This window comes from Xiphophorus hellerii, chromosome 7, assembly GCF_003331165.1.
Source record: "Xiphophorus hellerii strain 12219 chromosome 7, Xiphophorus_hellerii-4.1, whole genome shotgun sequence".
Lineage (NCBI taxonomy): Eukaryota > Metazoa > Chordata > Actinopteri > Cyprinodontiformes > Poeciliidae > Xiphophorus > Xiphophorus hellerii.
In genome coordinates, this window is record NC_045678.1 from 28,025,069 (window position 1) to 28,038,815 (window position 13,747).

At 41.8% G+C, this 13,747-nt stretch overlaps 1 protein-coding gene across 1 annotated transcript in view; it reads left to right on the forward strand.

Moving 5' to 3' along the window:
• The window catches only part of ttn.2 (titin, tandem duplicate 2), a 219,590-nt gene that overhangs the window by 192,370 nt on the left and 13,473 nt on the right, over window positions 1-13,747 (forward strand). Inside the window, exons 216-235 of the mRNA XM_032568351.1 lie at window positions 157-444; window positions 535-834; window positions 924-1,075; window positions 1,196-1,346; window positions 1,450-1,749; window positions 1,897-3,663; window positions 3,802-4,095; window positions 4,189-4,476; window positions 4,597-4,896; window positions 5,009-5,343; window positions 5,567-7,298; window positions 7,381-7,683; window positions 7,768-8,079; window positions 9,300-9,590; window positions 9,679-9,978; window positions 10,741-10,882; window positions 10,965-11,128; window positions 11,217-11,519; window positions 12,294-12,575; window positions 12,687-13,280. Of these exons, the coding sequence (XP_032424242.1) occupies window positions 157-444; window positions 535-834; window positions 924-1,075; window positions 1,196-1,346; window positions 1,450-1,749; window positions 1,897-3,663; window positions 3,802-4,095; window positions 4,189-4,476; window positions 4,597-4,896; window positions 5,009-5,343; window positions 5,567-7,298; window positions 7,381-7,683; window positions 7,768-8,079; window positions 9,300-9,590; window positions 9,679-9,978; window positions 10,741-10,882; window positions 10,965-11,128; window positions 11,217-11,519; window positions 12,294-12,575; window positions 12,687-13,280 (8,598 nt within the window). The remainder of the gene's footprint in view (window positions 1-156; window positions 445-534; window positions 835-923; window positions 1,076-1,195; window positions 1,347-1,449; window positions 1,750-1,896; window positions 3,664-3,801; window positions 4,096-4,188; window positions 4,477-4,596; window positions 4,897-5,008; window positions 5,344-5,566; window positions 7,299-7,380; window positions 7,684-7,767; window positions 8,080-9,299; window positions 9,591-9,678; window positions 9,979-10,740; window positions 10,883-10,964; window positions 11,129-11,216; window positions 11,520-12,293; window positions 12,576-12,686; window positions 13,281-13,747) is intronic.

Sequence of the window (13,747 nt, forward strand, 5' to 3'; positions counted from 1 at the left end):
TAAATACAATATAAGCTATTGGCCATTTTTACTGTATTTTTGTGTTTTTTCCCCTAGAAAGTTTATGATTATCTGTACAAATTGCCACTGTGCTCTTGTTATGCATGATACCTAGCTACATCAGAAATTCAACAAAAACATCTTTGTTTTTATCAGGTGCCCCAGAAATTGAAATTCCCCAGGAGTACCTTAATGAGGTCAAATACAGCGCAGGCTCAGACGTGGAACTTAAATTCAATATCACAGCCAAACCTACCCCCACAATTGAGTGGTTTAAGGATGGACGAGAGCTCAAACCTACTGCTCAGCTCACTTTCAAACACACGTTTGAGTCCACTGGTATATTCCTGAGGGACACTACTCGTCTGAACTCGGGGACGTATGAGGTCAAAGTGAAGAACTCCCTGGGATCTTCATGTGCCATTGTCAGGCTGCTCATTCAAGGTATTCACATGATAATGTTATTGCAACATATTTGCATTGAAAGACATAATGTATACCTAATTTTTTTGTATATATTTGTTCCTTTATCAGACAAGCCAGGACCTCCTGCTGGCGAAATTCAGTTTAAGAAAGTGATGGCTGACAACATTACCATCATGTGGTCTCCACCTGCCGATGAGGGCGGTGCCATGGTAACTCATTACATCGTAGAGAAGAGAGAGACCAGCAGAGTCATGTGGTCTATTGTGTCTGAGAAACTTGTAGACTGCATCGTGAATGTGCCCAGACTCATCCAGGGTAATGAGTACATCTTCAGAGTCCGTGGAGTCAACAAATATGGCATTGGAGACCCCCTGGAGTCTCAGCCCATTATTGCAAAGAACCCGTTTGGTAACAGAACACAGCACATTTTTACTCATTTAAAACAATACAATAGTCTAAACAGACTTATGTGAGCTGTGCTTTTTCATTTTATACAGTTCCTCCCAGTGAACCATCTAAGCCTAAGGTTACTATGATCACCAAGTCCACAATGACTGTGATCTGGGAAAGACCTGCACTGGATGGAGGCAGTGATATTGATGGTTATTACCTTGAGAAAAGAGAGAAGAAGAGTCTTCAGTGGTTCAAGGTTGGTACTAATCTAATTAGTAGATTAATATTTACTAATTTCATGCTTTAAGAAGATAAACTATTAATTACAATGGATATTTTTATTATTATACATAACACTATTCACTGTTTTTTCCAGGTGGTGAAAGGAACAATCAGAGACACCAGACAGAAAGTCAGCAACTTAACTGAAAACAATGAGTACCAGTTCAGAGTTTGTGCTGTAAACAAGGCTGGAGCAGGAAACTACTCTGAAGCCTCTGATCTTTACAGGGCCTATGACCCCATTGGTATGTCAGAAGATTTTATGTTGTTTCTGAATGTTGACCTTTATAACCTAAAGTGGGTTTATATGCAGCTACTAAAAATATTCACCTTATTTGGCCTCCCTAGATCTGCCTGGTGAACCCACAAAGCTCCGTGTGGTCGACTCCACAAAGACTTCCATCACTCTTGGCTGGGAGAAGCCTGTCTATGATGGTGGCAGTGAAATCACACACTATTTGCTGGAACAGATGAATGCAGGAGAGAAAGAATGGGTTATCACCAACCCACAGGTTAAGGGTTGCGAGTATGTGGTGTCCCACTTGAAACCTGCCACTTACTACTTTTTCAGAGTATCTGCTGTGAACAGCAAGGGCAAAGGAGAGGACATCAAGATGTACCAGCCTGTGCAAGCCAAAGACATATTAGGTTTGGATTTTATTTATAATTGAGAAAAAAATATTGAAAATGATTTTGGCTTTTAAAAAATCATGAAATGTGGACATCTTTTTTTCCTGATGATTTATAATTTCTTTTATTTATTAGTACTATTTTTTTTTTTTGTCTGTTTAACAGAGGAGGCTGATTTGGACTTAGATGTTCCTATGACAACTCAATACACAGCTAAAGCCGGCCGCGATGTTGAAGTGTTTATCCCATTGAAGGGACGACCAGCTCCCAATGTCACCTGGCGACGTGGTGATCGTAACATGGCTGGTGATAACCGCTTCACCATCAAGAGCACTGAGAGATCCACCACACTCCTTATTCCAAAGGTCACTCGTGATGACTGTGGAAAGTACATGCTGGAAATAGAGAATGGTGTAGGTGAACCCAAGATAATCACCGTTTCCCTCAGGGTTCTAGATAGTCCATCATCCTGCCAGAAGCTAATAATCAAGAACGTGACAAGAGGGAAGCTGACCCTAAGCTGGGAGGCTCCTCTTGTTGATGGTGGCTCGCCTGTCACAAATTACATTGTTGAGAAGAAAGCCTCAACCATGAAGGCCTACCAGGTGATCAGTGCAGAATGTCCCAACACATCTTACAAGGTGACCGACCTGGAAGAGGATATTGCTTACTTCTTTCGTGTGTCAGCTGAAAATGAGTTTGGTGTGGGTGACTTCTGTGAGTCCACTGAAGCTGTCAGAGCAACAGAGACTCCTGGAGCTGTTAAAAACCTGGTGATGTTGGACTCTACAAAGACCTCTGTTACACTGCAGTGGACCCGACCAGACCATGATGGAGGCAGCCACATCACAGAGTACATTGTTGAAAAGAGAAGCCAGGATGAAGTCAACTGGAGTTTAGGTGCAACATGCAAACGTTGTACATGTGAGGTGACTGGACTCAGGGAAAATGCCATCATGGATTTCAAAGTGTTTGCCAAGAACGAGAAAGGAAGAAGTGATTTCTCTCTGATTGGTTCAATCCCAGTGATAGATTTTATTATTCCTCCAGAAGCCAGTCTCAGTGATTATCCAAATGGAGAGCTGGCTGTTCGTATTGGGCAAAACATCCACATTGAGCTACCATTTAAGGGAAAACCAAGACCTGCAATCAGCTGGCTAAAGGATAACCTTCCACTAAAGGAGAGCGAGAAGATTCGATTTAGGACCACTGACAACAAGACTGCAGTCACAGTTAGAGGAGCCAAGAAGGAGAATGCTGGCCAGTACACTTTAGTTCTGGACAACAGAGTGGTCAAAAACTACTTTGACATCAATGTGATCACTCTTGGACCACCTACGGCTCCTGTTGGTCCTATTCGCTTTGATGAGATAAAGGCTCAGAGTATCATCATTTCCTGGGATGTGCCAAAGGAGGATGGCGGTGGTGAGATTACATGCTACAGCGTGGAGAAACGTGAAACCTCCCAGGCCAACTGGAAAATGGTCTGCTCAAGTGTTGTAAGGACCAGCTTCAAGATCCCTAACCTAGTCAAGGGAGCTCAATACCAATTCAGAGTCCGTGCCGAGAACAAGTATGGAGTCAGCGAACCACTCTGCTCCTCAGATGTTATTGCTCAGCACCAGTATAAACCTCCAGGTCCACCAGGAAAGCCAGTTGCCTTCAACATCACCAGTGATGGTATGACCATTAAGTGGGATGCTCCAGGCTTTGATGGAGGTTCTCCTATCGTGGGTTATCATGTTGAGAAGAAGGACAGGAACAGCCTCTTATGGCAGAAGGTCAATTCCACAATCATTTCCAACAAAGAGTACAGGATCATTGGTCTCATGGAAGGTCTGGAGTACTCTTTCAGAGTTTATGCTGAAAACAATGCTGGACTAAGCCCTGTCAGCGAGCAGAGCAAACATGCTCTTGCCATATCCCCTGTTGGTAAGTTTAATCTAATTGCATTTAAAAACTGTGAATGTGACAATTTAACTGGAAAAATGTTTTTTAGAAGGATTAACAATATCCATTAAATTAAACCCAAATATTACACATTAACGAGGTTGTTCTCACTTTCCCCAGACCCACCTGGCACTCCTGTCTGCATTGATACAACAAGGGATTCAGTCACCCTGCAATGGGAAGTTCCAAAGAGAGATGGTGGAAGCAAAATTGTGGCTTACAATGTAGAAAGGCGCCAAGGCAGAGGAAAATGGCTACGATGCAACTTTATTGATATAAGTGATACCCAGTTCACTGTGACTGGTCTGTCCCCTGGAGACAGATTTGAGTTCAGAGTGATTGCAAGAAATGCTATCGGTACAGTCAGCCCCCCATCTAACTCTTCTGGATATATCATGACCAAGGATGAGAGCAGTATGTGTTTTTTCTTAAGAAATTGATCATTTAATTACCTGTTTATCACAAATAAGCTGACATTAATTTTGGTTTTAATGTTTTTGTCATCAGTTACTCCTGAAATCGAGTGGTCCCCTGACCAGGTGCTCACTCTGAAGGCTGGAGAAAATGTTAAGCTCAATTGTACCATCACTGGGCGCCCAGTTCCTCAGGTTTTGTGGTACAAGGATGGCAAAGAAATTGATAAGCGAACAATGATTGACATTGAGATTACCACTGGCATTGGCACCAGCAGTCTGTTTATCCGTGATGCAGACAGGAACCACCGTGGAATTTATACTGTGGAAGCAAAAAATAGCTCTGGCTCTAGGAAAGCAGATGTTAATGTCAGAGTGCAAGGTTGGTAAACCAATACATTTTTGTTTCACTATCATATCTCTAAAAGTGGCCAATGAGTTAATTAAAAATAAATTACATAATTTTTCACACTAAGGCCTCTGAACCCCTGTGTCCACACAGATACTCCTGGACCTGTTGAGGGTCCCATCCGCTTTACCGGCATAACTGCTGAAAAGTGCACTGTATGGTGGAACCCACCAGAAAATGATGGCTGTGCTGCGATCACCCAATATGTAGTGGAAAAACGGGAAACATCCAGAATTTCCTGGGCTTTGGTTACATCCAAATGTGAAGCTTGCTCATATAATGTCACCAACCTCATCAAGGGAAATGAGTACCAGTTCAGAATCTCTGCAGTCAACAAATTTGGGGTCGGCAAACCACTGGATTCTGATGCAGTTATTGCACGCATGCAATACAGTAAGTAAACCTTGAAAGATTATTTCTACTTCCAGAACTAAAACCCCAAATTTCCCACCTGATCCAAAGAAGCATTTTTTCAACTTACAGTTTTGCTGTGCTTTCCCCTTAGCTGTGCCAGATGCTCCTGGTACGCCAGATGCAACTCACATAACTGGAGATAGCATCACTATGTGCTGGACCAGGCCGAGATCAGATGGAGGTAATGAGATCAAGCATTACATTCTGGAAAGAAGAGAGAAGAAGAGCCTTCGTTGGGTAAGGGTGTCTTCCAAGAGACCCATAACAGAACTACGGCACCGTATCACCCACCTGACCGAGGGCAATGAGTACGAGTTCCGCGTCATGGCTGAAAATGGAGCTGGTATTGGACCAGCCAGCAGTACCTCCAGGCTCTTCAAATGCAGAGAGCCAACAAGTGCTCCTAGTGCCCCAAGTGTAATCAAGGTAGGACTGTTTGAGAACTGTATCATCATCCAAACCTTCTACTTGTAATGGTATACAGTTTCAGTTTTAATGCTGATCTTTAACAAAAATTACAAAGCTATTCTGTGAAGGATCATAAAGCAGTTTGAGTGAATTAATTTTACTTTAAGGAAACTGATTTGTAAAACAAAAGTTACCTAAGCAAAATGAGCAAAGGAATAAATAAACTTTCTTTCTCTAACAGGTCATTGACTCCACTAAGTCCACTGTCACCCTGGAATGGACAAAACCAGTATTTGATGGTGGCTTGGAAATTATTGGCTATAACATTGACATGTGTAAGGCCAGTCTAGAGGAGTGGCACAGAGTCAATAGTCAGATTTGTATCCACAATAGATACACTGCAAAGGGCCTGGTAGCTGGAGAGCTTTACAAGTTCAGAGTCAGTGCTGTGAATGGGTCAGGAGAGGGTGAAGCTTCAGTTATGCCACACCCTGTTCAGGCTCTGGATAGACTTACATCTCCAGAATTTGACATTGATGCAAACTTCAAACAAACTCACACTGTCAAGAACGGAGGAATAGTCACTCTCAGCGTCGCTTTCAGAGGAAAGCCTACTCCACTGGCCACCTGGTCTAGAGTAGATGGTGAAGTTCCTGTCATGGCGGATGTCAACACCACAGACAGCTCATCCACTCTGACTATAGAAGGCTGCACAAGATATGAGGCAGGAAAATACACCCTGTCCCTGGAAAACAACAGTGGACGAAAGTCTATCACATTCACTATCAAAGTTTTAGACACTCCAGGACCTCCAGGAGCAATCTCCTTCAAAGATGTTACACGTGGTGCTTTGACAATGATGTGGGATGCTCCATCCAATGATGGTGGAGCCCGCATCCATCACTACATAGTAGATAAACGTGAGGCAAGCCGCCTTGCTTGGCAGGAGGTCAGCAGCAAGAGCTCACGCCAAATGATAAGGATAACTGGTCTAGACATTGGTGTGCCATACTTATTCAGAGTGTCTGCTGTTAACCAGTATGGTCAAGGTGAACCAAAGGAAATGACTGAGCCTGTCGTTGCCACAGAAGAGCCTGCACCACCCAAAAGATTAGATGTTGTCGATACCACTAGTTCCACAGCCTCCCTAGTGTGGCTTAAACCTGACCATGATGGAGGCAGCCGCATCCGAGGGTACATTGTTGAATTCAGAGCCAAGGGTAGTGACCGTTGGATTGTTTATGGAGAGACTAAATTGCCGAAGATGCTGGTAGAAGGTTTGATTGAAAACACTGAGTATGACTTTAGGGTCAAGGCCAAAAATGATGCTGGAATCAGTGAGCCTCAAGGTACTTTCACCTCTGTGATCATAAAGGAGCCTCTCATTGAGCCAACTGCTGATCTCAGCAGTATCACTAACCAGCTCATCACCTGTAAGCTTTCCAATACTATCACAATTGATATCCCAATAAGCGGCAGACCTGCGCCCAAGGTCACATGGAAACTGGAGGAAATGAAGCTGAAGGAGACTGACAGAGTCTTAATCAGGACCACAAATGAGAGAACCACACTAATAGTGAGAGACAGCAAGAGAAGTGACAGCGGCAAGTATTACCTGATCCTGGAGAATGCTGCCGGTGTGATGACTTTCACAGTGACTGTGGTCGTCGTCGGCAGACCTAGCCCACCAACTGGCCCTGTGAAGATTTCTGGAATCTCATCAGAGTCTTGCACACTGTCATGGTCAGAGCCAGCTGATGATGGCGGCACTGAAGTAACCAACTACATTGTTGAGAAACGCGAGTCTGGCCATGCTTCATGGCAGGTAGTAAACTCCAGTGTGCAGAGAACGACAATCAAAGTGACTCATCTTACCAAATACATGGAATACACATTCAGAGTGTGTGCCGAGAACAAGTTTGGAGTCAGCAAGTCCATTGAGTCTGCAGCTGTCGTGATCGAGCATCCATTCAGTAAGTTCTGCTTGAGTAAGACAATATTACACATCCTGGCACTTTTTGGTTCTTAATAATCTCCACCTCTTTACATTTGCAGTTCCTCCAAGTCCTCCAACTCGCCCTGATGTGGTATTTGTGTCAGCAAATGCCATTGGCATTAAGTGGGATGTGCCATATTCTGATGGTGGCAGCCAGGTGACAGGATACTGGATTGAGAAGAAAGAGAGGAACACAATCTTGTGGGTGAGGGAAAACAAGCTGCCCTGCCTTGAGTGCCATTACAAGGTGTCCAACCTGATCGAGGGCCTGGAGTATCAGTTCAGAGTGTATGCCATGAACCTCGCTGGACTGAGCAAGGCCAGTGAAGCCTCCAGACCAGTGGTGGCCCTCAATCCTGTTGGTAAGGAACCACTGGTAATTCCAATGTGTAATTGAATAAAATCCTGCTGCAGTATTTTATAAAGTCTTAACTTGCTTGTTGTAGATCCACCTGGTAAACCTGAGATTACCGACATCAGCCGCTCCTCTGTTTCGCTGTGCTGGACTGTACCCTTCAACGATGGTGGCAATAAGATCGTCGGCTACATTGTGGAGAGGAAGGTCTACAGCACAGATGAGTGGGACGACAACCGCTGGCTCAAGTGCAACTACACCACAATCACAGAGAACTACTTCACAGTCACAAACTTGGGAGAGGGAGAAACCTTTGAGTATCGTGTCATCGCCAAGAATGCAGCTGGAGTCCACAGCATGCCTTCTGTGACCACTGGTCCAATCACATGCAAGGATGAATACTGTACGTACAGATGTTTCTCCTTATTTTCCTTTATATTTAAATTTCTAGATAGTTTTTATTTCTAAATTTCTGTTTACCATAACATTTACTGTACTTTAATAACTTTAAAAATGTTATCACAGCAGTGAAGATCTTGCGATATTTCTCATCAAACTGAAGCTGCTGTTTAGAATCACTATTTATAATGGTTGAAAATTAAATGCAAGTTATTATTATTATTATGAGTCAGATGTGGAGCGGAGTGTTTTATATATTTATCGATTTTTGAGACTCATTTTGAAGTATAAAACGAAGCAATTCTTTGGTTGTTGCCCAATAATGTTAACTGAATGAGTCAGCTAATAAAAGTGTTGTTAGGTTGGTCAACATTATTTGATTACAGAAACTTTAAAGAAACCCTCAACTCTTTTAAATTGTCTGAATCGCAGCATGTTGAGAACTTTAAAGAAAAAAAGACGCTGATCAGAGAAGATGAGATTTGTAAGAACTGTGAGATTACAGCAACTTGCTAACAATGCTATCAAATTAGTGTCTGATTTCTCAGCTTTCTATTACTACTAAATGAAAGGGCAATTTCACAGTTCTTTAATGAATAGAATAAATTTCAAATCAAAAACACTCTCATTAACCCCAGATGAATAATAATAAAATTAGTAGAGATTATTTAAAATTTAGAATAAATGAAGTATTTATTCTAGGTGTTTCTGTTGACAAACCTGAAGTATCAAACCTGCAACGTTTTTCCAAAATTCTTTCCAGTTTAGCATTCATCTTGATTACTCCTCTGTTGTTAACCACTTGAAACTATCAGAAGCACACTTCTAAGAGCCCAGGATAAGATTTTTCCATTTATATGGTGATATCAGAACATACATAATTATCAAAAAGTTGAAATTAAGGTAAAATGCATTTTCTTCTGCTGAAAAAAGCTTGTTAGTCATCAAAACAAACCGCTTTTTTGCAATTTCCACTGTCTTACAGGACTATGCCACAGCAATACTGCTTGATAAAATATGAATAACAGTTTATAATTTGTAAAACTCTTACTCTATTTGTGAAAGCAAGACAATTGTGTCATGATTTTCCTGGAAGTATTGCTAAAATGTTGTATTTCTAGGTGGGTGTATTGCTACAACACCCACACAGAACAATTTAACTGAAATCCATTTTGTAGTCAAATATTTATCACAACTTAAAATTTTATGTTTTACTTACTGCAGCTCCTCCTAGAGCTGAACTTGACAGCAAATTAACGCGTGAGGTCATCACCATTATGGCTGGCTCCGACCTTGTCCTGGATGGTGCTGTGGGAGGCAAACCAGAACCCACAGTGTACTGGTCCAAGGGAGACAAGATTTTGGATTTGGGAGAGAAATACTCTCTGACATACACATCAACAAGAGCCATGGCTGTCATCAAAAACTGCGACAGATACGATACGGGTAGATACATCCTCACCGTCAAAAACGCCAATGGTATTAAGACCGCTTCAGTCAGTGTGAAGGTTCTGGGTGAGTAGCCATGTTTCAACATTTAGGCTTGGGCCACAACATGAACATGTCACAAAAATGTCTAACTCTTGATTTGTTTTCCTCTCAGACACTCCTGGACAACCTGCTGACAAGATCGTGATCAGCAGAGTCACTGAGGAGAAGTGTACGGTTTCCTGGAAGATTCCTCTGGAGGATGGCGGAGACATCGTCACCCATTACATTGTAGAGCGACGTGAAACCAGCCGGCTAAACTGGGTCATCATGGAGGCAGAGTGCAAGTCGCTGTCATGTGTCAGCTCCAGGTTGATCAAGAACAATGAATACGTCTTCAGAGTCAGAGGAGTCAACAAGTTTGGACCTGGAGTTCCTCTGGAGTCCGAGCCGGTCATCGCCAGAAACGCCTACAGTACGAAACCACTTCTCTTTGTCAAATATTTCACATTCAGACTTCAGGTTTAATTTTATTAAATATTTCTCAATCTAGGTTTCAGAGGTTATAATAGTTTTGAGTTTTTCATTATAGTTTAATTTTATTTTTGTGACTTTTAGTCAAATTTTGTTAATTTAATTGATGCGTTTGCTTTTATTTATTATTATTATTATGCAAATATTATTTCTAGTTTAGTTTTTTTAGTTATAGTTACAGTTTTAGTTTTTTCATACTTTGGTTAATTTTTAGGTGCAGAATTTAAAAAGGTCAAAGTATTGTATTTACGCATTAATTTTTTGGGGTAATGAATACAGAAGATACTATTTTCAAAATATGTATTGAATTATTGTTGAACAACCAACTGACTCTGCTGTTTTTTTCCCAACTTTTGCTGTCACAATTTCACTGACTAACTTAAGAACTGCTAGAAGAAATATGAAGTGCTGTAATTTGCTCATAGCTGAGGAAAAAACCTATTTCACATCAAACCGAAAGGCTAATAAATAGTTTCATAAACATGGAAATGAAGGATATTATATCTATAATTTCAGTATGTTTTGTTTTTATATATGTGCAATATAGTTACAGTTAGTTACAGTTTTCTCCTGAATGAAAACAATTTCAGTTTCAGTTCATTTTAATAACATTGGCTAAGTTATTTGGTGCTGCCTGTGGTATGTTTTCCTCCTGGGAAAGAGCAGGACAGAATTATTCTCTAATCTGACACCTCTTTCCCAGCTGTCCCATCCCCGCCGGGCGCCCCAGAGGCCACAGCGGTGGGTAAGGAGCACATCATCATCGAGTGGCTGAAGCCTGAGAGCGACGGAGGCAGTGAGATCAAGAACTACATCGTGGAAAAACGAGAGAAAAGCAGCACAAGGTTAAAACATGTTCTGTAAACAGATATCTGCTTTAACTGTCTCAGAAAAACATCCATCAATTTATTTGCTCTGTTGAATCAGATGGACTCGGGTGAACAGAACTTACACAATTTATGACATCCGTCTGAAAATCACTGGCCTGATAGAGGGAGGCGAGTACCAGTTCAGAGTCACGGCTGTCAACAATGCTGGAGAGAGCCAGCCAAGCGATGCCTCGCCATACATTATCTGTAAAGATCCCACATGTGAGTCTTTTTACTTATTAACTACAGAGTTTCCAGATATTAAAACATGAAAGTACGTTAATAACCTATTTATTTTCTTCCCCTTCAGACACACCGGCTGCTCCATCAACACCTCGCATAGTGGACACAACCAAGCACAGCATTAGCTTGACCTGGACCAGGCCCATGTACGACGGCGGCTCCGATGTCACAGGCTACGTCATAGAGATCTTAGAGGAGGACTCGGAGCAGTGGTACCGCGCCACTGCTAAGCCTATAAAGACCAATGAGTACGTGGCCGGTGGCCTGGCAGCCAATAAGAAGTACAGGTTCAGGGTGGCGGCCATTAACGGCAACGGCACCGGGGAGTTCAGTGACCCGAGTGGAGAGATCGAGCCACTGGAGAAAATTGGTGAGTTCATTAGTATTACCCTCATACCATACTGTCACGACATTGTGACATTTTTAACAAAGTTTTTAAAAAGTTTCATACTGCAGCTCTAAAGTAGTCTTAGCAATTCTTTAGCTCTTTTGAGATTTTTAAATTGTTTTTCTTTGGACATCCCCTGAAATATAAACTCATTATTTGTCTGATTGTTATTCTCGAATAAAATATAGATAAGAAGCTGGTCTAAAACAGTACATTAAGCTGCTGGAAAACTATTTAACAAACTGTTTATTTAAAAATATATCTTGGGTCATGATTTGAAACTGAAATTTCAAGGAAATCGTGGAAATTGGTTATTTTCTGAGTAGAGATATTAGTTCATCTCTTGAGTTAAGATATTTTTCTAAGAAAAATGTCCTCAGAAAGATAAAAAAATGTTTTCTTTTAAATAACACCTACATAACCATAAAAAATAATTAAAGAAAATTTTAATTATTTATTACTTTGGCGCACTAATGAAAATGTCAAAACAAACATTTCAAATGTAAAAGTTGCATTTAAAATGTGAAACTATTTGGATGTCAAGTAAATGTCTGTTTTTGTTTAGTAACATGAGGTGAAACATCAGCAAAGACATTCAGGCATGAAGGTTAACAAAAAGTATTAAAATTTGTAAAAAAAAATTAAAAATACATTTAAAATAAAGGCAAAATTGCAACATAAAATACTGTGCAGTCATCAAAAATATATGCATCTGAGCAGGATTTTTTAATGACCTCCTATTGTTTCCATCTTCAGAAATGCCTGACCTGGAACTGGCCGAAGATTTGAAGAAGACGGTTTGTCTGCGTGCTGGCGGTACCCTCCGCCTGTTCGTGTCCATCACCGGCCGACCGGCACCTGTTGTTGCCTGGAGAAAGACCGGTGTGGAGCTGCAGAGCCGAGGCTTCATTGAGACCACTGACAGTCACACCTCTCTCCTGGTGGAGAAAGTTACTCGCTATGATTCTGGAAAATATGTTGTGGAGGCAGAGAATCCATCTGGAAAGAAGACGTGCATTATCCTGGTCAAGGTCTACGGTAAGTTCTGTCAAGTTGGTTTTTACTCAAGTAATTCTCCAGTGTTTACACTTCTTGAAAGAGATTTGCTGAGACATAAATTTTAATTTTCTTGATGTGTCTTTTCTTCAGACACTCCTGGTCCTCCTGGTTCTGTCAGGGTGAAAGACTACACCAAAGAGTCGGTTGTGATCACCTGGGACGTCCCAAGCCTGGACGGTGGAGCTCATGTCAGCAACTACATCGTAGAGAAGAGAGAAGCCAACATGAAGTCATACAAGACTGTGACCACTGAGTGCAGGAAGACTCTGTACAGGATCACAGGCTTGGAGGAAGGGATGCACTACTTCTTCAGAGTCCTACCTGAGAACATTTATGGTGTTGGCGAGCCTTGTGAGACAGCTGAGTCTGTGCTGGTGTGTGAAGTACCATCAGTGCCCATGGACCTCAGCATTGTGGATGTCACCAAGTCCACTGTGACCCTCCATTGGGAAAGACCACATCATGATGGCGGCAGCAGGCTGACAGGTTACATCATAGAGGCTTGCAAGGTGGGGTCAGACAGGTGGAGTGCCGTGGCGACAGTTAAGGCCTCTCAGTCCCAGCACACAATCCAGTCGCTTACAGAGAACGACCAGTACCTGTTCAGGATCCGTGCCACCAACAGCAGGGGGGTCAGTGAACCCATGGACATTGTGACACCAGTCATAATCCAGGATATCAAGGGTGAGTCTTCACAGCGTCAACAACCTGGAACAAATCTGTTTACCCCAGAAGGAACTAGGGGGCTTCAGAGAGCATTAGAAAAAGATGAGAAACATTTTTTGCCATACTCATCTTTCTGATTGGCTGCCAGTCACAATTTCCCAGTCACTTTTATCTTTAAACTAGACATGGAAAAGTTTCTCTGGGTTTCCCACAGAAAACATGCTAAGGCCTGTAGTAGGGAGGCTAGGGCAGTCATCCAGTGACCCGCCGTGTTTTTGAGTTATAAAAAGTTAACAGTAAATTGGAAAATATCACTAGGTAACTTAGTGCTATTGTAAGACATTATTAACAATGCCTAAAGTATTAAAAAAGGCAAACTTAAATAGACCTAAAATAAATAAACAGCCTGGTAGGGATGTAATAAATAGTATGATACACTGGGGAAAACCTGGGTTTCTGACTAGAAAAAGACCAAAGGAACTGTC